Raw genomic sequence first — 22,937 nt, forward strand, 5'->3', positions numbered from 1 at the left:
AACCTTTTCTTGAACGTTAAGATTCCAAAACTAACTAACAGTGTGCATGGTTATGTAGCATCAGCATACTCCATGCTTGGGGCATGATGCACTCTCATAATTGTGAGAGCCTCCTTAAACTCCAGAAAAACATGAGTTCTAATTACATTTTCTATAACTCCTACTGGTGAGGATGCCAATGGTTTTCTGTCAGGAATACCCACAAAATGCAAATATGACCTCCTTGTGCGATTCTACTGGTTCTCCAATTGTAATTTGATTTACTTAATCTCCTTAGCCTGTGAGGCGTTTGCTGACTTAAGCTCTCCCTGAGTGTCTTCCTCCAATTGAGCTGAGTAAGAATCTGTTTGCTTCTCAATTTCCTACATTTTTCCACTTGGGGCTGAGCCAAGAAAGTTTTGAGTTTGTTTTAGCTCCTGTATTTCCCCCAATATAGTTGTCAGCCATATCTCGATTTTAATACAGGAGAGTTGAGCTCCCATATGAGCAAGAGTCTCAGCAGACTTAAGCATGTCTTTCACAACATCGGTTCATCCTGGAGCTGTGGCAGGGGTTCGAGATACCTAGCACGGAGGATAAAGTATAGATACGTGAGGTGATCTAGGTTCTGATTGAAGCACTGCAACATCCAAGTTACTGACATTGCTAAGACCTTGGCTGAGCTGATTACCATCCCCGCATCACCACTCAACTCTAGTTCTAACAACTGTGAGATGGGGGAGGTACCTTTATTTTCTCCCGAGACTGCACCTCCATTCTAGCTAGATCTGCCAATCCCTTACCCACAAGGGCACTGCTGTCTGCCCCATGTCTTGTTTCCATTATTGTTATCACAGCCTGCCCGACTGCTTTCCGCCACTTTGGTTCTACAGACTGAGTACAATCTGGCACCATCCCCTTCTGTTCCTTTCTCCGAAGTTGGTGGTGTGGAAAACAATTGAGTCTGTGCAGGGTCAGTCTCTGTGCCCTCTGCAAATGTTCCTGCATAGTTGCACACTCTTAGGCACACTGCTTTTCCAGTCTTCCAGGTCTCCTACGGCTAGTAGTAGGGCAGCAGGTAAGACTGATTCCGATAAAGTAGAGGACATTCCCAGGTAGTGTGCTTTAGTCTTATCTAACATTGTTGTGCCCCGTTTCATCCTCTTGTCTACTAATACCCCCAATCCTTCGGGGGAAGTGGCTTTCTGGCTGCAATGACATCCAGTCTGATTTCTTGCGCATATCATGGTTCCTTTTTAGGGGATAGGAAAGAATTTTTATTCTTCAGCATTGGCTACCCTTAAGTATTCTTTAATCTCTAACTGTTTGCCGGTTATATCAGTTCCAAAGATAGACAACCCACTTGGCCTTGTCACGTCGTCATTTAAATGTTCACCCTTCTGGGTCCATCAGCGAGTCAGGACCTCTTCATATCTTTCAGCCTTTTGAATTCTTCCTCCAACCTGTCAATATCTCTAGGTGCGCACAGTTCTTCTCTACACACAAAAAAGGGGGAAGGATAAAACAGGATCTTCCAACCTGATGATAAAAAGAAATTGAGCCCAGCGTCTTTCTTATTACTAGCATACCATCCAATCTTTACCAAGGCTGTGCCAAACCCTGGCTGTTAAAATTCTCCTTTCCAACTTCCTCTAATATCTATTCAAGATCTCTTGTTCCGGCAGAGAGTGACCATTTTACCTATACAAAACATGTTGAGGATGAGGTAGGGTGTTGTGCGGAGGGCCGTTTTCCATTAGCATCAGCTGAGGACTGATTCACTGGAAGTACACCGCCCACGATTCATCTGCTCAAGAGGTGGCAGTTGAGGAGGTCTTCCTGATCAGCATTTGTTATACTGCTCCAAACCGCACACCAGCCCACTCAATGTTTAATGCTCCACAACCGTTGCTACGATTACAGTGGCCATGTTGGATGGGTAGTGGCTTAGCTGGTGGCGGCGTACTAGGTACAATTGTGCATTATCCTGCTCCTAGAGATGTTTCTGATGTGTACCTGAATGATTAAGTAGTAAAACAATGTACAAAGCATAGTTTTATCCAGATTTTAATGTTTGTGAGCAGGAAGTAAAGCAGATTCCCATCTGAAGTGTCCCTCCCACACCAATCCAGAAGTAATGGTTAAAACGATGCCATCTTAAGGAATTTTCAGGGCTGGAACAAGATGTATCCAGGGGCCATTGCACAAAACAACATTTGATCTATTTCCATGTGCACCTAATTCAATTTTTTGTGATGCTGAAAATTATGGAATTATGCTTCAGACTTTCAGAAAAGAGGGGCTCACAAAACCTGTCAAATGTTCAAGTTGCCCAATGTCTGCCAGCAAATAGTACCAAAAGAAAGCTTGATCACACTTAGATTAAACCATTTATTTTGTGGTCTAGATTCCATTTTGGTTTGCAAAACAATACTTTACATGGAATTCAATGTCTAACCAGCATGGTCCTGCCACTTGTTGTAAGGATAGATAAGGGTAAAGTGGTGGATGTTTAGTGGACTAGTGCATAGACCTTTTTAAGTAATACATGCACACATGCAACTTCTAATTGTAGCTTCAAGAGCTTATCACAAATTAAACACCCCTTCATAACATTTCATCAATGAAACTCAAAACACTGTTATGAGAATATTCAACATCCCATAAGGAAAATCTGATAAATTTGTCCTTAATTATCTTCCCCTGCCTGGACACTTTTCTTTTCAGGTATGCCATTACCCAAGAGGTTTTGATCTGAAAGAAATGTAGACACCAGTACTTACATACATACAGGTGTTTTCAAAAATCCCTGTGCATCCACTGGACTGCTATATTATTGACATTTTTGTTCTGTACATTGCAGCATACACCATGGGGTAAAGGGACAATCACCTCCATTGTTTCCTAACTGTGCGATTAATTTAATCCTACATAAGCACCCATTCAGAAAATAAACACCCTTCAGTGCCAGAGGCTTAACAATGTGCCCTTTTTGGAAAAGACCTATTTTAAAAAATGTTAAACATAGGTTTTTCTTTGCTGGGGCCTGCCAGCCTCCAGGACACTTCTGCCAGGCCTTCACTGTCTATTTAAATGAAGACCTGTGTGCAAGTGTGTGTATGCACTGCCATCTATGAATGGACTTTAAAGACATTTAAAAATTGGTGTCCATCATTTTGCATGCTCAGGCATGGGCTCCAATCTTTGAATGTTTCAGCTTTTGTGAGAAAAAAAAATTGAAAGATGGCGCATGTGCATATGTATCCAGGTATACACCCATCTTTCAATAGTTTTTATAAAGTAGGTGCCCATTTTTAAATGATTTTTGAAAAACGTTTTACAAAACCATTTCATAGGAAAATGAGCACTGGCAAAGCCAAAAGATTGACAGATAACCAGACCAATGCCTATCTTTCTGTGTCTACACTTCTCTGGCTAGGCTGTGACTGATGTGAAGAGAACAGTATAGCAAGAGAGGTATACAGAGGAAGAAGGGAGGTAGAGATGAGGTAGAGAGATGGTGAGGTAATAATGGATGTAAAGTTGGGGTGCATCTTACCCCCAAAGATAAAAAATAAAATGGTAATTCATTACCATTTTTTTTTCTCCGTGTCCTGAATGGAGTGTCAGGACGGAGGCATGGCTGCTGCTGAATGACAGTGATAAGGATGGGTTCCTCACTACCAATTTACTCCGGAACCCCCTGGTCAATGAATCTTTGTTGCCTGCTGAGAAGTGTAGAGGGAAGAAAGAACTCGTTATGACAATATCAGCAATGTTAAAGAAACATGACTCTGAAGATTCACAGACTCTGAATTTCAAGTCAGTGGGTTTATTACAAAGCCAAAAATAACTGGACGTACAGACACCATCAAAACGATGTTGTTAGGTACATTGGAACTAATACATATTCAAATCTACGGGCCAGACAATGGCACTGGATCATAAAAAGAATGACAAGTTCCAGAACACAGGCGATGATTTTCCCTACGTCAAGATCTGTCTTCATTTGTGAAAATGCATGAATGCATTAGTCTATTCCTACAACCATCACTACCATTTCATCCCTACTTAACATTCCCCAGACAAGATCAGGAAAATGTGTCAGCTCTTGAAGACTTCCTAAGAAGTGCACTCACGTTGTATGGGTCAAGTAGCCAAGGCTACAGAGCTCGTTCTAAGATGCTCCTTCCTTCCCCATCGATCTCTTCACCTCCTCTAGTTACTCAACCCCCACAACACTGTCCCTAATTCAAAACACAAATCATAAAACACGCCCACTGCTTGATTCTTGATCACCTCATCCTGCTGAGCACTCCTAATAGGAGATTTTCCATTTAGTGTCGATACTCCCAGCTCCTGGCTCGTTGACCTTGAATACGTTTCAGGACTACAGAAATCGGCCAACATAAGAATGGAGTACATAGGCCCTACGAGGATACATATAAGTTAACAGTTTACTTAAGCATTTCTAAATAATCACATTACATGAGCACATTTGAAGGCGCAAATCATTTTAAACAGCCTATAGCCTTTACATATTTGTTTGAGTTGCCACATCCCTGTACAACTTTAATCAGGTGCACGTCTAACTCTATGCATTACATTATAAATAAGCAACTTAATTAAGCAATTACAAAGCGATTACTTTATTCAAAACACATCTCCTGCGTCATTTCTATACATGATACGTAACGGTTCTAACTTCACTTTTGCAGATTGTTACAGAACACACCCTAATGATCAATTGTTAACGCAACAACAGAATAAATGTGGGTGCAGACTATCTGTGAATATGATGCACCACCACAATATAAAGAGCACCATCGTGCTCCATCAACAGCAGCAGGGAGGAGGGTGGGCTGATTGTGCACTTTTCAAAGTGTGCATATCCCTTTGGTCGGCTGTCTTGTGGTGTCCAGCCACACATGCACTCTTTGAAGCCTCTAACCCAGCTGTCTCAGAGCAAGGGCAGGGTTATAGTGTCCTCGGGAGCGGAGAGTGAGGCTGCTCCCTTCAATCAGCGTGCTGCTCTCACAGCATGAGAGCAGCATTAGGATTGGCGCCCGCACTGCATCCAGTTCCTTAGAAGAGTTCCGGAGCAGAGAGCGGAGGACGTCGGTTCAGCATGTTTTATTAATATTAACATTTGCACGTGTGCACCTGTCTCGCACCCCTTTAAATGCCAGCTGCAACTGCATAAGGTAAAGAGAGAAAGTTGGTGTAGCCTGCAAGAATGATAGAGAGAGGTAGAACAAGGGAGACATATGTAGAGAAAAAGAGAGATAGGTAAAGTTTTAGACTGAAGGAAAGGGATCTAGCAATAAGGAGAATTAAATGTAGAGAGAGGCAGAGTACCGAAGTACACCAACAGAGATAAGGTAGGAAGATAGGAGAGGCAGAAAACTAGGTAGAGGTAGAGAAAGATTAGTAGTTAGAAAGGAGTAAGATAGTGAAGGATAAAAAGTGGAGTGAACAGAAAAAAAGGAGACGGGAGGTAATGAAGTGAGGTAGCAAACAAACGGTGAATTGACGCATTAAATAGAGAAAGAAGAGGTGGGGTCATGAGAGATAAGCTAGTGAGAGGGATATAAGGTAAAATGAGAAATGAGGTACAGAGTGATGAGGTGTACAGAGGGTCAAAAGAGCAGTGGAGAGAGGTTAGGCATAAAGATTTGAATAGATAGCTAAATGGATTAGGTTCAGAGAGTTGAGTTTGAGCGAAAGATGATGTGTAGGGGTTAAAGATATAGGTAGAGAAGGACCGATGTAAAGATGGGCACATATGTTTATTGGGAGAGAGGCGAAGTAGACACCGTTTTTTGGATATAGGTAGAGAGTTGAGTGAGGGTGTACATACATAGAGATATAGAGACATACATTTCCTAAGGGAATTGTTACCAACTGCCCAATAGCACAAGGGTTAAGGTTGGAAAGACTAGGCAAGGTTAGCATTCAAATTAAAAAAGTATCTTATTTTATAGACACAGTCTCATTTTGCCAACAGACCCCCTCAAAGGTGGGGATTTGTCCACTTTGCATATCCCATAAAATGTATAAAGTCTGCAGCATCCATTCAGTCTCTGCAGCTTCAGGGTTTAGAAGGAAGCATGTTGCATCAATATCTGCAAAAGGATGGACGTCCTCATACATTCCTGATTGTGCCCTATTGACAGTCTACCTCAAACCACCATCTAAGCCCATCATTCTTGCAAATCAAAGGCATTTGCCATGAATCTGAATGCTCATGAGCAAATGAAGATTGTCCCAGATTTCTAAACACACTAAAACGTTTCTTGTGTAAATAAGAATTGTAAAGTGGTATTATCGTCTTTCGGATAATAAAATTAATTTAAATGGGACATTATTCCATAAAACTACACACAACAAGACACAAAAGAAGGTAATCTAACCAATCAAAAAACCTGCTTGCCTAAAGCAAAATGTTTTCAATGTAAGTATCTAAGCTTGGTGTTTCAAGAATCCCTTGGAAACTGGAACCAACATTTTTATGAATGAGATTTCATTAAACTATAAACTATAAAAGAATAGTAAATAAATACTCTTAACAAAATATTAATCATCAAAATATTTAACCTGCTTCTGATCCCTCATTTCAATGACATATAATAGACACTGAAACACTCAGGTTAGATGCAATAAGCAGGAAATGATCCGCAAAGACTAATGCAATTACTCCCAGTTCATGCAGGCAAATTCCTCAAAAAACATGGTTTGTCCATTTTACACTCTACTAGGGATATTTCAATGGCTAAATCAAAGAGGAGCAGAAATAAAGCAGAGCCCCAGGACGACAGGAAAGCAATCCTGTAGAGTTCCACACGAAACACTTCTTAAGAAAAAACACAAATGCATTCATTGCCTTAAACCATAATTTCCAAGCCTCAAAACAAAAAATCCCATCACACATTATTAAAGGCCCTTTCCATATGTAACTCAATAATCATGCTAAGTACGTTTCTTTGATAACCAACTGAATCAGACCCATAGCATTTACCACCGTCCTAGCTCAGACATTAGAAACACTCATAATATCGCAATGAATAGCGGTGTGGTGATAGCTGTCACACACTAGTTGTTTATTACATTACATAACAATTTTAGTGATGACTGTTTTATACCTAGTCATATTATTATTATGCATTTTATTATTAAATACTTTTTCCAGCAATTTATAGTCTCTGCTTCTAGACCATGACAGCCTGGCATTTTATCATTGGGTGCATTCTTAATTGCTCTACTGATTTCATCGCAAGGGATTTCCCGTTCTAATAACAGCTCAGCACATTATGGATTAATTCAGGAATAGAGGATAGTTTTCAAGAATTTTCCATTGTCTATCAGATTCACCTGCCTCTTTGCATGCACTTTTCAAATCCACACAATTGCCTACTAATACCATCATAACCAGTGCCTTTTCCAACTACTTAGCATTAGTTCAAGAGCTGTTACTATTAGATTTTGCTTTTTGACTTTGTAGCCTAACATTATGCCAGTGTTATCCGTACATCCCTGCACTTTTGTTTCATTCTGAATAACTAACACATTTTCTGCCTTACTAACGAAGACCTTGTTATGTGCACATTTCAGAAATGTATTTGGTATTGTAAGTGCTACAAGTTTCTTAGAGGAGTTATCTATTTCCAGATCTTTAAATATGAATTCCAGCTATGCAAGAGTTCCATTAGCTGCTCATGTGACATATATGCTATGATTTTCTTTCCAATAATGACCTTTGCTGGTAGTCGTAAGTGCTGATGATGGAGAAAGAGTCTTCATTTCAAGATTGAATTTACTCAACATCTTTTCTCAAACGTGCCAAAAAAATTATCATTTGGAAAAGTAGTGTTAATTTTTGATCAAGATCTTACTCACCTTTTATAATCAAGTGGAAAACCCTTTCTCACCTGGACTTATAAAATAGACGTGGATTGTGTACCTTTTTCTGTGAAGCTGATTTTCGCAGTCTATTTGACAGAAAATAGTCTATTTGACAGAAAATAGTCTACTTCAAAAAAACACTTATATTGACAGAAAATAGTCTATTTGACATAAAATAGTCTACTCCAAAAAACACTTATGTTGACCAGTAGACAAATGGTGGGTACAAAGATGACTGGAAACTCTTCTGGTATGAGTAAAATAAACAGAGGAGTCCGTGGTTATGTGGCATATAGTATATGCTTCATTGACCATAATGAACTTGCCTGTAGAGCGAAGGTATGAACAGGTTTCCATGGCCAATGATTGGGGTCACTTTTGCTATCTGAGAATGTTACATCTACATGGAATGGTTATTTTACTGCTGTGACTATTTCCTTGCATATTAAGTTAGTTTTTATTGTATCAAGATTGTCTAAAAGCGTTCGCTTAAATTCTTTTGAAATCTCATGAATGTGCTGCTAAATCCCTCTCAGATATATTTACCATTTGTGAGTCTCAAATATAGATATCTTACTTCTAATGAGTCTGGCTGCCTTACGATGTCTGACTTAATTTCAAATTTTCATAAACTTGGCCCATGAATTCTAATTCCTGATTACTGGTGCCATCCCCAGATACCTCATCACTCATTGCTTATACTCTTCTGTCAACACAAAATTACTTTTGGGCTAAGATCTAAGGGCCCAATTTATATGGTGATGGTAAGCATACACCATCATAACAGTGACTGAGTATGCTTGTCGCCAAGATAATGGCCCACCACCCCATTTAGATGTGGGCGGGCCATAGGTTTGGCTTTTGCAGTGACTACTCCATCACCACCATAGCCAAACCTCTCCAAAGGCCCAACAGAGTAAGGGCAGTTGAAAAAATAGCTATATGTCTTCCCACCCAGTCCCTAACTTGAGCTGCTGGGTTCCAGTGCTCAGCACCGGCACTTAATTGCCCATGACATAATTGTCTAATGGCAGCTGCAACATGGTGGCGATGTTTGTGTAATTAGGAGATGAGCAGAGCAATAGTAGTTGGTTAATTTAAAATGCATTAAAACAACTAATACCTGCCTCCCAACCTTTGGTGGCCTCCTGAAGAGGCCACTGGTACTTTTTTTTAAAATATAAATTAAGCTCTACTCCCACCCAATTAGGATGGGCAGATGTATAGCCATTTTTTTACTGTTTGTCACTGCCAGGAAAACCCTGGTGGTAGGGGACGGTAAAAAGAAATAATACCCCATCACCATGGGAGATCAATCCCATGGCGAGTGGGCGATTTCTTTTTCATTTTCAAAAAAAATATCGAGTTTCAGGATTTTCTTTTTGAAAATAAAAAATATAACTGGAGCTGGACTCTGTCATGTAGCCAGAGTCCTGCACTAAACAGCGAAGAGCATTGCCAGGAACCTCCATGATGATGGTTCCTGCCAAAGCTTTATAAATGACTGCCAGTTTGGCGGTCATTTACATATTCTACGGTCAGTCCCTCCACCAGGTGGAAAGAGTAATCTACTCCGTCCCCCTTGGCAGAACAGTGGGCCGTCTGCCAATATATAAATTGAGCCCTTAGTAACGTGTTCACTAATAATCTACTGGTGTAAGATTTTCTAAACTGGTGTGACTTTTCCCCAAGCGCTTACCTGATGAAGTAAACTATGCTAGCTCAATGCATACTTATACACTAGATTAATTAATCCTTATCTTTCACAGAATGTACCTGATAAAATGAAACATTTCTATGCTGAAAACTAGATGCTGAAGGGCAACATAAGTGGCAGCACTGTGTACTAAATTTGACGTAATTTGACACTTGAAAAGTATGGAAGGCTCAGAGTATTATGTGCAGTCGCAAGTATGTTGAGACCACTTCCAGCAGTTAGTCACTCAGCCTCTTCCACTCAAATTAGTTCTAAACGCTGTTCACGTCGTCTCAATAAAAACATTACAAGAGCAAGTTTGGAACTGCGTCATATGCCAATTCAAACTAAATTAAATGCACAAAATATGAAGTAGAATGCTAATTATGAAAAATAACTTTTAAAGTCACATATTTAATACTATAGAGGAGCCCATAAATCTCCTCATAGAACAACATCAGAACCAGAACTCATGTGAAGAAGTCGTGTGCCCGTGACTGCAGTTGTTGGGGCAGATGTTCTCTGGTTAGTGTAATAAGCCACACGTTCCTTAGCTTAAACATGCCTATTTTTCTTGCAGGTTGTACGTGAGCAGGGTGCACTGTCTCTTGTGACCTTGTACTGGAATATCAACGCTGATCCATCAGGGGACTTGGTGTCTAACTATGGCAATATCACCTTCGGCATAGGACAGAGAAAGGCCAACATCACTCTGCAGGTCTCGCCTGATGATGTCCCAGAGTTGGATAAAACCTTTTCTGTTTCAATCACAAATGTTTCCAATGGCCGGCTGGGGGCTCTTACCACTGCTGCTTTAACGGTGCTTGCCAGTGATGATCCTTATGGACTTTTCATCTTTTCTGCAAAGAACAGACCCATCAAAGTTGAGGAAGAAACAAAAAACATTACCTTAACTATTGTTAGATTGAGTGGCCTAATGGGCATTGTGAGAGTCACATACAGAACCATGCTGGACAGTGACCGGTCCCCTTACTTTCCAGCTAACGCAGCCAGAGCGACACAAGGGAGAGACTATGTGCCGATTTCAGGGTCTGCAATCTTTACAGCCAATTTGAGAAATGCCACCTTTGATGTGCCTATACTAGATGATGCTGATCCAGAGAAGGCAGAATACGTCTTTGTTGAATTGACAAGTGTTTCTTTGATAGAAGGAGCACAAAATCGAACAAGTAAGTAAAACGTTATATGTTATGTTATAATTTTGCTAAGCGCACAGCTGCCCCAGCGAAGAGGCATCCCGACGCTGTTAGTCTAATTGTACAGATTAAACAGAAGCTGGCCAAAGAAATCACAGTCTCTAAGACAATGGAAAGAGGAAGGTCTTAATGGCTTTTCGAAAGGTTAATGTGTCCTCTATGCCACGAATAGAGACTGGCAGGGAGTTCCACAACTTAGCTGCCAGGAGCCGAAATGAACGGCTCCTGGCACGGCACAGTTTAATCCTAGGCATGATTACCAGATGTTGTCCCAATGAGTGCAAGCTACGTTGGGGAATGTACGAGGTTAGAAGAGGCCGCAACAGCTCAGGACTTTTACATTTCAAGAATTTAAACACCATACAGAGTGCTTTAAACTGGATCCGTGCGCCAAACGGAAGCCAGTGAAAGCCTCTGATTGTGGCTTTAGCAGCATCTATGGGGAAGTCTGACCAGTGCTCTAGCTGCCGAGTTTTGGACTCGTTGGAGTCGCAGGATCTCGGCTTTGTTTGCGCCCAGGAGCAGCACGCTCGCATAGTCCAGGCGCAATAAAATCGTAGCCTGGACAATAAGCTGCTGAACTGGCGCATTGAAGAACTTCAGGATGGGGTGGAGACCTCTCAACAGGCCCACGCAGGTTGCAGCCACCTTCTTCGTGTGGGTCTGAAAATTGAGAGCCGCATCCATCCACACTCCCAAGTTCTTAACCACTGGTTTTGGTGTTGGCACGGTACCCAGCGAGGCCGGCCACCAGTGCTCATTCCAGAGGGAGGTGTTTTTCCCTACCAGCATCACTTCCATTTTGCTAGCATTCAGCTGCAAACAATTGTCAATGTTAATAATGCTACTACTCATACCACTACTAATAATAACTTTTTATATAACACTTGCTACAACAAATTTTGCATTTTCCTACCTCTGTAAGGTACCTTGTTTGATCTGTTGAACTGGGAATGATGGAACATAAATGGAATCTCCAAATGTGAATCTGTAACCTTCAGATAATACACACATTAATTCCAGGCTGTTGTTTCATTGTGCTACATCATTGGTAATATACTAATAAGGACAAAAAATCAATTGTCCTCATGTTAAGAAAGGTAGAACCCCTTTTGAAGTGAACGGCTAGTTGATCAATTCTGATCTGGCTGTTATACGTTCCTTTGGCCTGCTACACTGAATAAATGTTTGGCTTATTAACACACAGTGACATCATACTTCATGTTAGAAATGGGGTTTCTGGTTAGCTAGGGTATGCACCTAACTCAGGCCTAGCCCACGACTCTTGTCAGGGCAAGTAAGTTAGACACATCAAAGATAACCTGTGATCACCGCCTGGTAGCTGTGGAGGCAATGTGTAAAGCGTTTGCTCAACACCCTCACACCAGTAAAATAATAAATGCACCACAAAAGAAGACTCCACACAATATTATATACAAATATACAATATATCATGTACAAATAAAGACCAACACATCATACCTGAAAGATTACTTTGCCAATTAGGCAATTGTCTCAAACCTCGCAATGCGTGCAATAAAAGTATGACTGACGTTGCAAATCAACATAAGGAAAGAAAACATTGCAGTACATTTTAAGCAGCTTCTGAAAGCGTATTAATTATCCTGTCAATATAAGGCATAACAGAACATAAATCCTCACATCAAGGCACAAAATGCAAACCATTTAGAATTACTAAAGCATCCCCAAGAACACCTCAGTACCATACATTTCACCATAAAATAGTTGAGCACAGTGCTCTTGTGCTCCTTTTAGACTCTATGCTGCATTCAAAGCAAAGTGTAGGCCCAGACGTATCTGTGTTCCTACTACCTGGAATGTGGTAAAATGGTGGTTTTCCAGGATTTTCCCTTTTGTGGCAGTTCCCGACTGGGGAAGCCTCCGCCAAGGACTCCTCCTGTAATGCCACCAAAAAGGACCAGGTGCCACTAACGGTCCTGTTTCCCACAGAAGATGGGGAGCACCCACACTTTAGTTTATAGTGGGGGCGGCCTCCCTTGGTCCCCCTCGTGTGCAGCTCTACAACATGGCAGCTGCCCCATGTCAGAATCTTCTGACAAGGTAATTTACGGAGGAGCCTGGCTGGTTCACTCCTCGTACTATGTAGATGCCGGCTTCCCTGCTCCCAGTGGCATTTCTGGCCCCTCGTCCGGAGATGCAGCCAGCTGTCACTTGGGCATCACTGCCATTTAGGCAGACTGGGACACTTGCATTGAGTTAACAGCATTGTCTTCTTCTCGGCCGGCCTGGCCTTGTGGGAAAGCAGGGCACGGACGTCGGACCGATGCAGGATCACGTGACTGGGGGGAGTAACACTGCATCCTGAGGCCTCCCAGGATCTCCTAGGCAAGGTCAGGGAAACTTCAATGACGCTTGTAATGGGAGCCTGGGACAGAACCACATGATAAGGTCTGCTGAGGCTTCAGTATCCCTATGGATCCTTGACATTGCGATGATTCCCCCTTAACTGTTCTCATCACAGCAGCGCCTCGGGGCACAATTAAGCTGGGCATTTTTCAGGCTCGTTGTACGATGCTGATGAGAACAGCAGTGCTGTCTGCAACCGAAAGTTCTCCTCCTTCAAATATACAGCAAAGTGGCTACTCTGCACTTACTTGGTGCCAGCCCAGAAGAGAAAGTATCATGCGCTCCTCATGAGTTAGTTTCTTGTACAAGGAACAAACTGAAGCTCTCACTTTGCACTAAGTTGAGAACAAGAGGGGAAGTTCCCAGTCATCAAAAAAAACAGTGGTGGGGAGAAGCAGCAAACCAACGCCTGGAGAACAACTGTGGGGGCACTAAAGCAGAGAACAAGCAGCAGGCCAGCACACCAGGGTCCTTGTAGCAACGTGGCAGTCTTTCTTCTAGCCCAGCAGGCCACAGGTCAGCACAACAAGCAAGTCTGACAAAAATGGCGGTGCTTCTTGTCAGCATTCCAGTTCCATATGCTAATGTGCAGTCTGTAGAGCCAGCAGTGTATGTTTACAAGTCCCACGCAGTGTCTAACATCACTATTAAATTAGACACCACCAATACCATTACGGGATTACTAATATATAGACCCCCTGGAGTTGCAACATCCTTCTGTAACCAACTTATCGAACTGGCCACTCAATTAGCCGTCAGACATAAAAATATCATCATACTGGGCGATCTTAATATCCATTTAGAGGATAGCCACTCCAAGGAAGCTCAACTCCTTTTGAATGCTCTCAATGCTATTGATCTGAAGCTTCTATCCATCCTACCCACGCATCAACAAGGGCATTTATTAGACCCCATATTTACGAACTATAAGAGCATTGAAACTTCCCCACCAGTTCCACTGATATGGTCTGATCACAGTATGGTGCCATTTAGAATAGTTAAAAACGTCAGCACCAAGTCACATGCGAATAATCCCCCTTACAGACGCCGTAATTTAAAAAAATGCACCCCTGAATTGCTGCTGCAGGAACTTACCGAACACCCCCTGGCAACAGGCGCTTCCCTACAGGAGGTATGGGACAACTTTGAATCATGGCTAACAAAAGCATTGGACAAAATTGCTCCCTGGACGACCAAGCCCCCAGCTCGACAAACTAAAAATGCCCCCTGGTTCTCTGAAAAATTGAAAAAGGCTAAAGCACAATGTAAATCCACCGAACGAATGTGGAGGAAAGACTACACCCCAGAACTTAAAGAAAAGTATAGAACCGAGCTGAAAAAATACCAAAAATTGGTACGATTAGAAAAGAGTCGTCATTACAAATGCAGAATAATGGAAGCCAAAAACCCCACCAAAGAACTCTTCGGTATCTATAGAGAAATCACAACACTATCCTGTCTGGATACTAAAGACACCTTCTCCACAGAGATATGTGAACAAATAGCCGATTTCTTCGTGAAAAAGGTAGATAATATTCATGCCACATTTACCAACAACACCAGGTCAGATAATAACAAGGCAGAAACTCTCGACGTCTGCCCCCATAAACCCCAGTTTACCAATTTCAGGACCCCCAACAAACAGGAACTGTTGAACATCATAAACACCATTGGTTCAGGCTCCCCTATGGATGCCTGCCCTCCGGAACAGTATAAAGCGGTTATGGAAAGCGTACTACTGGAGCATATAAGCAACATGATCACAACCTCATTCCGTGATAGCATTGTCCCGAGAAACTGGAAATCTGCCCAGGTAATACCACTAAAAAAGAAACCGAACATCCCAATTACCCAGCTTCAAAATCTGCAACCAATTTCGTTTCTCCCTTTCTGTGCTAAGATCATAGAAAAGGTGGCCAATCTCCAACTCATGGAGTTTTTGGAGAAAGAATCTCTCCTCCACCCTTCCCAATCAGGGTTTAGAGCAGGCCATTCAACGGAATCAGCCGTTCTGTTCTCCACCGAACAGATTCGAAAACTGGTGGATGAGGGAGAGACAGCAGCGTTGGTCCCACTGGACTTAAGTGCAGCATTTGACACCGTACTGCACACCACGCTGCTGTCTCGGCTCTCAGACATGGGAGTTAAAGACTCTGCTCTCAATTGGTTCAAATCATACCTCTCTGATAGAACTTTCCAACTTCACTGCCCACCCTTCAAGTCATCACCTCGCAATGTTAGCCATGGGGTTCCACAGGGCTCAAGCCTGAGCCCTACCTTATTTAACATCTACATGGAACCCCTGGCATACATTGTAGAGGAATTTGGGGTGGGCATTGTCAGCTATGCTGACGACACCCAGTTGGTGTTCAAAATAACGCCAGACAGTAGAGACCTAGCCTCCAACTTCTCAAACTGTATGCTAAAGATAGCGTCATGGATGAACGCCAACTGCCTCCGTTTAAACGGAGATAAAACAGAGGTACTGATTGTAGGGAAGAACCCCTCCGTCTGGTCACACGCCTGGTGGCCTAGCGAATTAGGAGAACTACCTGTGCCTGCAGAGAAGGTGAAGAACCTCGGAGTCATGCTTGACCCAGACCTCTCGGGTAGAGCCCAGGTAAACAAAGTGACAGGTAAATGCTACAGCACCCTTAAAGTGCTGCGCAAAGTACTTGACCTGCTGCCAATTGAAGCAAGAAAAACCATAGTCCATGCCCTAATATCTCCCCATTTGGACTACGGTACTGTTCTTTTACTGGGTCTCAATCAAAAGAGCCTGCACCAGTTACAATGCATACAAAATTCTGCAGCGCGACTGGTGCTCGGTCTCCCTCGCAGAGCATCGACAAAAAATGCGCTTGCCAAGCTTCACTGGCTCCCTGTCAAAGAAAGAATAATATTTGAAACTCTCTGCTACACACATCGCATTGCCCAAAATAAAGGCCCTAGCTATCTAAGAGGCCTCATGACCATCCACAGGCCGATCAAAAATCTCAGATCAGCAGGCACGATGCTGTTTCAAATCCCTTGCATCATCAAAGCTAAGATGGGAGGAAAATCCTTACGCTATTTAGCCACTAAGTTCTGGAATGCCTTGCCAATTCAACTACGTATGGAGCCATCTGAAACAAGATTCAGAGCCAGACTCAAAACCCACCTATTTCCCTAAAAATAATCCCTGTTCGCCTGATCTCTTCCTCTAGATGGTTTGCATTTGCAATCAGCGCGGGGACACACAGTTTTGTGCAGCCAGGCGCTTAATAAATGCTTATTATTATTATTATTATTATTATTATTGGGTCTTAACCCCTGTACTTATACTCAAAATGTCTTTGATGTATAAGTGACTTCAGAAGAACTTTTAGAAGTGCACAAAACCCCCATTCAATCCCAGTTCTGGCTCTAGACATGAGTAGAGAGTAAACAAGCCCTTTGTGTATGCCTTTACAAATGTAAGTGTGCCCCACCGCCCTCTCTCCCAGCCCATGAAGGCCATTCAGTATGTAGATGAATGCAGATGCAACCCTGTGACAACCCTCCCTGTGTGATGGCTGTCTGGACAGTATGCACAAAGCCTAGCTGCCACTGTTCCCTAGACGTAGTTTGGAGTCAGGCTACAAAGCACAAGAGTCATAACCACAGTGAAATGCCCACTTTGTAAAAGTGGATTTTTTACGATATTAATGAAAAATCCATCTACACCAAGATGCAGGATTTATCAACACTATTCAAAACATACCAAACATGACAACATTTCTCCTTTCAGATCAGAGATTTCCACTTAAAGACTTTTAAGTGAATTCCCAATGCTTGTGGAGCTAGTGGAGCAGCACTCACTGTAGTGAAAAACAAAATAGGGTGCTTGTCAATACCAGGACACGCCACACAATAAAGGCACATGTCCTACCTTCTACCTACGCAACATCCTGCCCATAAGGGCTACCTAGGGCTTACCTAAGGGGTGACCTAAATGTGGTAAAAGGGGAGTTTCAAGGCTTGGCAAGTAAAGCAAATGGCAAGTCAATGTGGCAGTAAAGTGCGCACGCAGGCCTTGCAGTGATAAAACCCTGGGACAGGTTTAAAAGGCTACTTCTGTAGGTGGCACAAGCAGCTCTGCAGGCTCACTAGTAACATTTAATTTTCCGGCCCTGGGTATTTGGGATACCATTGTACAAGGGCTGTACAGGTAAATTAAACATGCTAAACAGTAATAGACCATCATTCCATGTTTACAGGAGAGAGCACATGCACGTTAGCACTGAATAAGAGTGTACAATACATGTGTGATCCCTTTTCATGTTATTTTAGATCGGGTGACCTGTGCTTCCAGCTGGTTGTGTTGTGGCAGGGTCTGTGCCAGGTTCAATGATGCCTCCAGTGCATGCCGGAGTTATAAACAGCGGTAGAATTGTGAGTTGTGCATTTTGGAAGGGTCGCATAAGCAGTGCTTAATTTGAGCCCGTGGTTTCTGGTACTCAGCACCAGCACTTAATTCTCATAACTGGGACTTGTGACAGTCTGGCACATGGTGGCGTGGTATATCTAATTCAGAGATGAGGACAACAACAGTTTTGTATTCATTCAATGTACAGTAAAATGACTAATACCTACCACTCAAGACATTCTTGTAGTAGTGTGATGGTTAGTAGTTGTGCTTGTACTGTCATTGGCAGCTCTGACAATTGAAAATAGGTTTCACAAGCTGACGTGGACCCTGGCGCTTATTTTGCTTACAAATTAAGCACTGCGCATACATTTTGAAATGAGCACAGTGTCTTCTCCAATACATCTCTCAGCCTAGAGATACCAGTGGAATCCCATTCTTATAATACTTCTAAGTTGTTTGTGTGAGGTAGCCATGTTACATTCCACAGCAGGGTTTCTGCTGTTGGCACCCTGTGCCATTTAATCTATTACAATGCCTGGTGCCAACGGGTCGCTGGGAGATGGTTGCTGTCTGCCCCTGGATGTATAGTAAGCATAAGATGTCGCACTGCTCCAGCACACGCATCTCAACGGCTATTGCCGGGTCATTGCAGTTCATTTGAAGCTAGTCATTTAAAAAGACTATCTGGCTGGCCCAGTAGTAGAGCCTTACGTCTGCAATTCCCAGGCCCTGTCATAAGGTTAAGGACACATTTACGAAAAGAGATACATGGTTGTGGTCCAGTCCTGGGGAACCTCACCAGCACCGATTGCAGGCCTTGAAAGAATTGTTGTGTATAACAAGGGGGTAATTCTGTAGTGTATAATGCAGCCTTTGTGGCAAAATCATTTTTAGCAGCGCTCCTCTGCCTGCTGTGTTTAGAGGGAGATCTTCTCTTACATCCATTTCCTGTCTGTTCCTAGCAAGGAGCAGGACTACATTTAGATCCCATGCCATTTGCTTTTCCATGCCTATGTGCATGCCCAGGTACTTGAACTGTCAGTCTGCCCACTGTAATTGGATGGTAGGCCATATATCGTCATGATTCCCTGTCAGGGGGATATAGGTGGATTTAGTCCAATTGACAGTGAGTCCAGGGGAACCTGCATATACATGTGCATCAGTCTAGGAGGAAAGTTTCAGGATAACTATTGTAAACTAGGATCTCATCCTTGTATAGCGATACCATGTTTTGAGACACTTTGGCCATTTAAAACAATTGAGTTGTATGTCGCCTGTAATCCATTCCTCCTGTGGCTGAATGGTCAGGCCGAAGAGGAGGGCTGATAAAGTGTCTTTTCTGGTCCCTGGAGCAAACTGGAAGCTCGGGGTGACTTCTCCATTAACTCTGACTTGTGCCCGTGGCCTAGAGTAGAGAACCAAGACATATCGATGGAAGCTTGATCCGAAGTTCATTTGTTTCAGTAGGCGAAACGTGAACTTCCATTTTACTGAATCAAAGCCTTTTTCAAAGTCTATTGATTTCAGCGCTTTACTGTCTGTTCTTTCTCTAGTTAGTGCCAATGCAGTGTTTAGTCATTTAAGACAGTGTTGTGTACTGCGCCATGCCATCAATCTACTCTGGTCCCCGTGGACCAGGACCATGATCACTCCTGCTAGTTGCATCGCCAACACCTTTGCTAGGATCTTGGTTGCAATATTGAGTAAGGAAATGGGCCTGTATGATTCGCTTTGGTATGGAGGTTTCTGAGTCTGGCTTAAGAGTGACAGAAATTGTGGCTTCCCATATGTCATGCGGCAACTCTCCCTGTTCCAGAGCTTCTGTATACATGTCAAGCTGTGGTGTGGTGAAGCGTGAGACAAACCTTTTGAAAAAAGTCCAGGGGGGGTAACCATTGGGGCAAGGTGTTTTACCAGTGGGGAATTGGATAGCTGCAAATAATTCAGCTGCTGTGAGTGCTTCTTTGAGACTGCGACTGTCCATGTCAGTGAAGTGTGGAAGGATCAAGTCGTACACAATCGTGTGCATACGCTCTTGTGACCGAGTGGTTGCTCCGAATATCTGTTTGTAGAAGGTTACAAACTCCTGTGCTAATAAATTGTGATCAGTGATAATGCTGCGCATGGGTAGTATGATGCTAGGGCTCAGGCGTAGGGCTTGTTTCCTATTGACCAACCAGTGTAACAGTTTCCTTGCTTTGTCACTGGGTATGTAGCTTAATTCTCACTTTGGACAGGCAACCTTACGGATCATGATAGAGTGTTTGCACAACCAACCTAACCATATATCTGATGTGGCTCATGGAAATCCTGTGAGGTCAATCCATACCCCCTCCCAATCGCCCTAGAACCAGATATGGTTTGATTTGTCCCTCTGTTTGGGGAAGTAACTGTTTTGCTTGGTGCTCTTCAGTGGCAGATGCCCATGTGGGGGTTCCGCATCTCGGTGACCCAATGTCTAGACAGTCCCATACAGCTTGTGGTGAGTCAATGGAGTGAGTCTTTTCATTGTGCATGATTTTCAGCTTGGCTAGAAATGGTAACATATATGTCAGCACCATGTCTCTCAATATTCGCTTAACATAGAGAAGAATTTAAGTTAGTTTGGGATTTGCAGTGCATAATCCATATATATGCTTTCGTTGATTCAAGCGAAGGAGGAGTCTGGAGTCTGACTTGCCTTAGGATAGTATCTCTGTCGGCATAATTAGGAAATCTAACAATCATCAGCTGTGGGGAGGCCCACAGGAGGTGGCTGTGCTGCCAGTGATCTATTGGCCCTTTCAATTACAAAGAATGTTGAAAGTGCATCTGTAGGCATCCATGTCTTAGGCCAGGTTGCGAGGATCGCTGCCGGATGGTTACTTGCCAGTATACCGACAAAGTGTAGGGTGTTGCTTTGTAAGCGCCCCTCCTCATCTTCACCCTACATTCAAGTTAGCACACTTTTTCTTTCAGGTGGGCAATATACGTGGATAGTGTATGGGCTGTGTCCTCCACTGTAGAGTTATGCTATTTGCCGTCTGTAACTCTAACTGCAACTGTACGTAAGTCTTGGTGGAGTAGCCCCCGTTCTAGTCCAACTCCCACAATTTGTCTTTCAATGGTGAAGCGCATCTCACATATAGCTTGCAGGATTTGCTCAGAAGTAACTTGTGATAGGGCGGCATCTGCTGGGGGGTTTGTTTCCCCTAGTACCTTCGGAATCAAGGTGGCATATTTGTCTCTTTTGGTTTGCTGGGTAGTTGTCATTAACCACGGTTTCCCCATCTTTGCAGATGGTGGAGGGAGAGAAGTCTGGATGCCGGGCAGGTTTGAGAGGCAGAATATGGTGGTTTCCTGTCTGCCTCCAGGCTTGCCTCTTTTGTGTAGACTCCCCTCGTCAATTACCAATTGGGACAGTGTGAGTGAAGAACGGCTGCTGGCATACTGAACAACAGTGCTGTGAGCTAAGGGTCTGGCTTGAGGGCTGCTGAACTGCCACCTTCAACGACAGCCGTCCGACCGCCACTATGATAGGGGACAAACCAGGGGGAGGATCTGTCAAGCAGAGCACCATGGATCGCTTCACTGGATCGAGGGCCTCTGCTGCAGATCAAGGAGTGGCACAAGGGGGCATTCCAGACAATGCCGCACTCATGGCAGCCATCACACAGTCCAGGGCTGCTATGGAGGCAAAGATTGGAGGGGTGGGCTCTGACGTTACACTCCTGAGGCAAGATCTTCGAAATGCGGTCAACAGCTTTACTGAGGTCGAAACCAGAGTCTCAGGAGTGGAAGACTCAGTAGCCACACTGCAGAAGCAGGTCACGTCGCTGAAGTCGATCACTAGAGGCCTTGCATCGCAGAAGGACTAGACGGATGGTAGGGCCAGGAGAAGTACCTCTGTTTTGTTGGCTTCCCTGGAGGATGCAAAGGGGGTGGGGGGGGACAAGGAACAGTTTCTTACTAGGTGGCTGGTGGACAGCCTCCCTCCCGAATCGCTGTCCGGTTGCCTCTGTTATCAAGAGGGCCCATAGGGCCCTAATGCAGAAGCCACCCCCGGGTACCAGACTGAGGCCTGTCATTGCCAAGATCCTGAACTACCATGACAGAGATGCAATCTTAAAACAGGCTAGTCTCAAGGAACCTCTGTTGTACGAAAACACTCACATTCTCATATTCCTGGACTATGCAAAACTAGTCCAGCAGAAAAGACAATCTTTTATGGCAGCCAATGCCCACCTCCCTGAGCTGAAACTCCCCTACGCATTGTGGTATCCAGCCAAGCTGCGGGTGGTGTATCAGTCCTGTACTCTCTTCTTTGAATCGACGGAGGATGTATTCAATTGCACGGACGAAACTGTTAAGATTTGGCGGCGCACTCATTCCTAGTCCAGTGAAGCTGCCCACAGACCACCCAAACCCAATATCAAAGGCTCCAGGAGGTCAAGATTGAGATGCTGCTCCATATCCTGTAGTGACTCTAATCGATCTACATCGGTGCCCCGGCAGGGGTCTTCGGCATCATAGCAGCACCGGGACGTTCTTGAATTGTGGGACGGTTTATGTCTCATGTCTAGACCGATGAAACTTGGGCTAGAGCCCCTCTCTTACCTCTGTTCAAATTTCAATAGCTAAAGGGAACGTCAGTTGATTATGGGCAGGTAATTGGGGATCCATTGGTGGCCCGCAAGCCACCTCTGCCACGACAGATACTTCAACTGTTTTGAGGTATAGGGAGGTTTGGGGAGGTTGGAGAATATTTGTTTTCTGTTTGCGGTGCATTTTTGCCACACATGGTTTTCCTTTGCGTACTGGCTCAAGGCTGTCCCGCACTTCGAGGTCTAGAGACTCTTAGATGGCAAGTCTTACAGATAGGACACAACACCACACTGGTGACCTACGAATAGTGAGTTGGAATGTCAGAGGAGCCCTGGATAAGGTCAAGAGAGGGGCCATACTCCAACAGGCCAAACGGTACTGAGCGGACGGCCTGATGCTTTAGGAGACGCACTTAATGGGTACCAAAACACTGTGTCTCTTCCGATATGGTTATATTCAAGTGTTCCACTCTGGCTTTACCATTGCGTAATGAGGAGTTGCAATCGTGCTGCATCGTAGGGTCCCATATAAACAGGTCAAAGCATGGACTGATCCTCAGGGGAGATACGTATTTATTGAGGTACCATATATAAGGAGCAGGTGGTGTTGGGTAGTGTCTATGCCCCACTGCCGCTGCAATGGGCTTTAGTTGAGCATCTCATGACAATGTGGACAGATATGCCGGAAGGGTTGGCAATCATGGAGGGAGATTGGAATGACGTAATGGACTTGGTGGTGAACACATGGAGGTCAGGAGGACACTCCACTGTTGACCATATTA

The 22,937-nt window shown here is 43.6% G+C and overlaps 1 protein-coding gene across 1 annotated transcript in view; it reads left to right on the forward strand.

The window, feature by feature from the left end:
• ADGRV1 (adhesion G protein-coupled receptor V1) overlaps nucleotides 1-22,937 on the forward strand; it is a 1,865,288-nt gene that overhangs the window by 445,675 nt on the left and 1,396,676 nt on the right. Inside the window, exon 28 of the mRNA XM_086963519.1 lies at nucleotides 10,158-10,767. Coding sequence (XP_086819645.1) covers nucleotides 10,158-10,767 — 610 coding nt within the window. The remainder of the gene's footprint in view (nucleotides 1-10,157; nucleotides 10,768-22,937) is intronic.

This window comes from Lissotriton vulgaris, chromosome 3_1 (genome assembly GCF_964263255.1).
Source record: "Lissotriton vulgaris chromosome 3_1, aLisVul1.2, whole genome shotgun sequence".
Taxonomy (NCBI): domain Eukaryota; kingdom Metazoa; phylum Chordata; class Amphibia; order Caudata; family Salamandridae; genus Lissotriton; species Lissotriton vulgaris.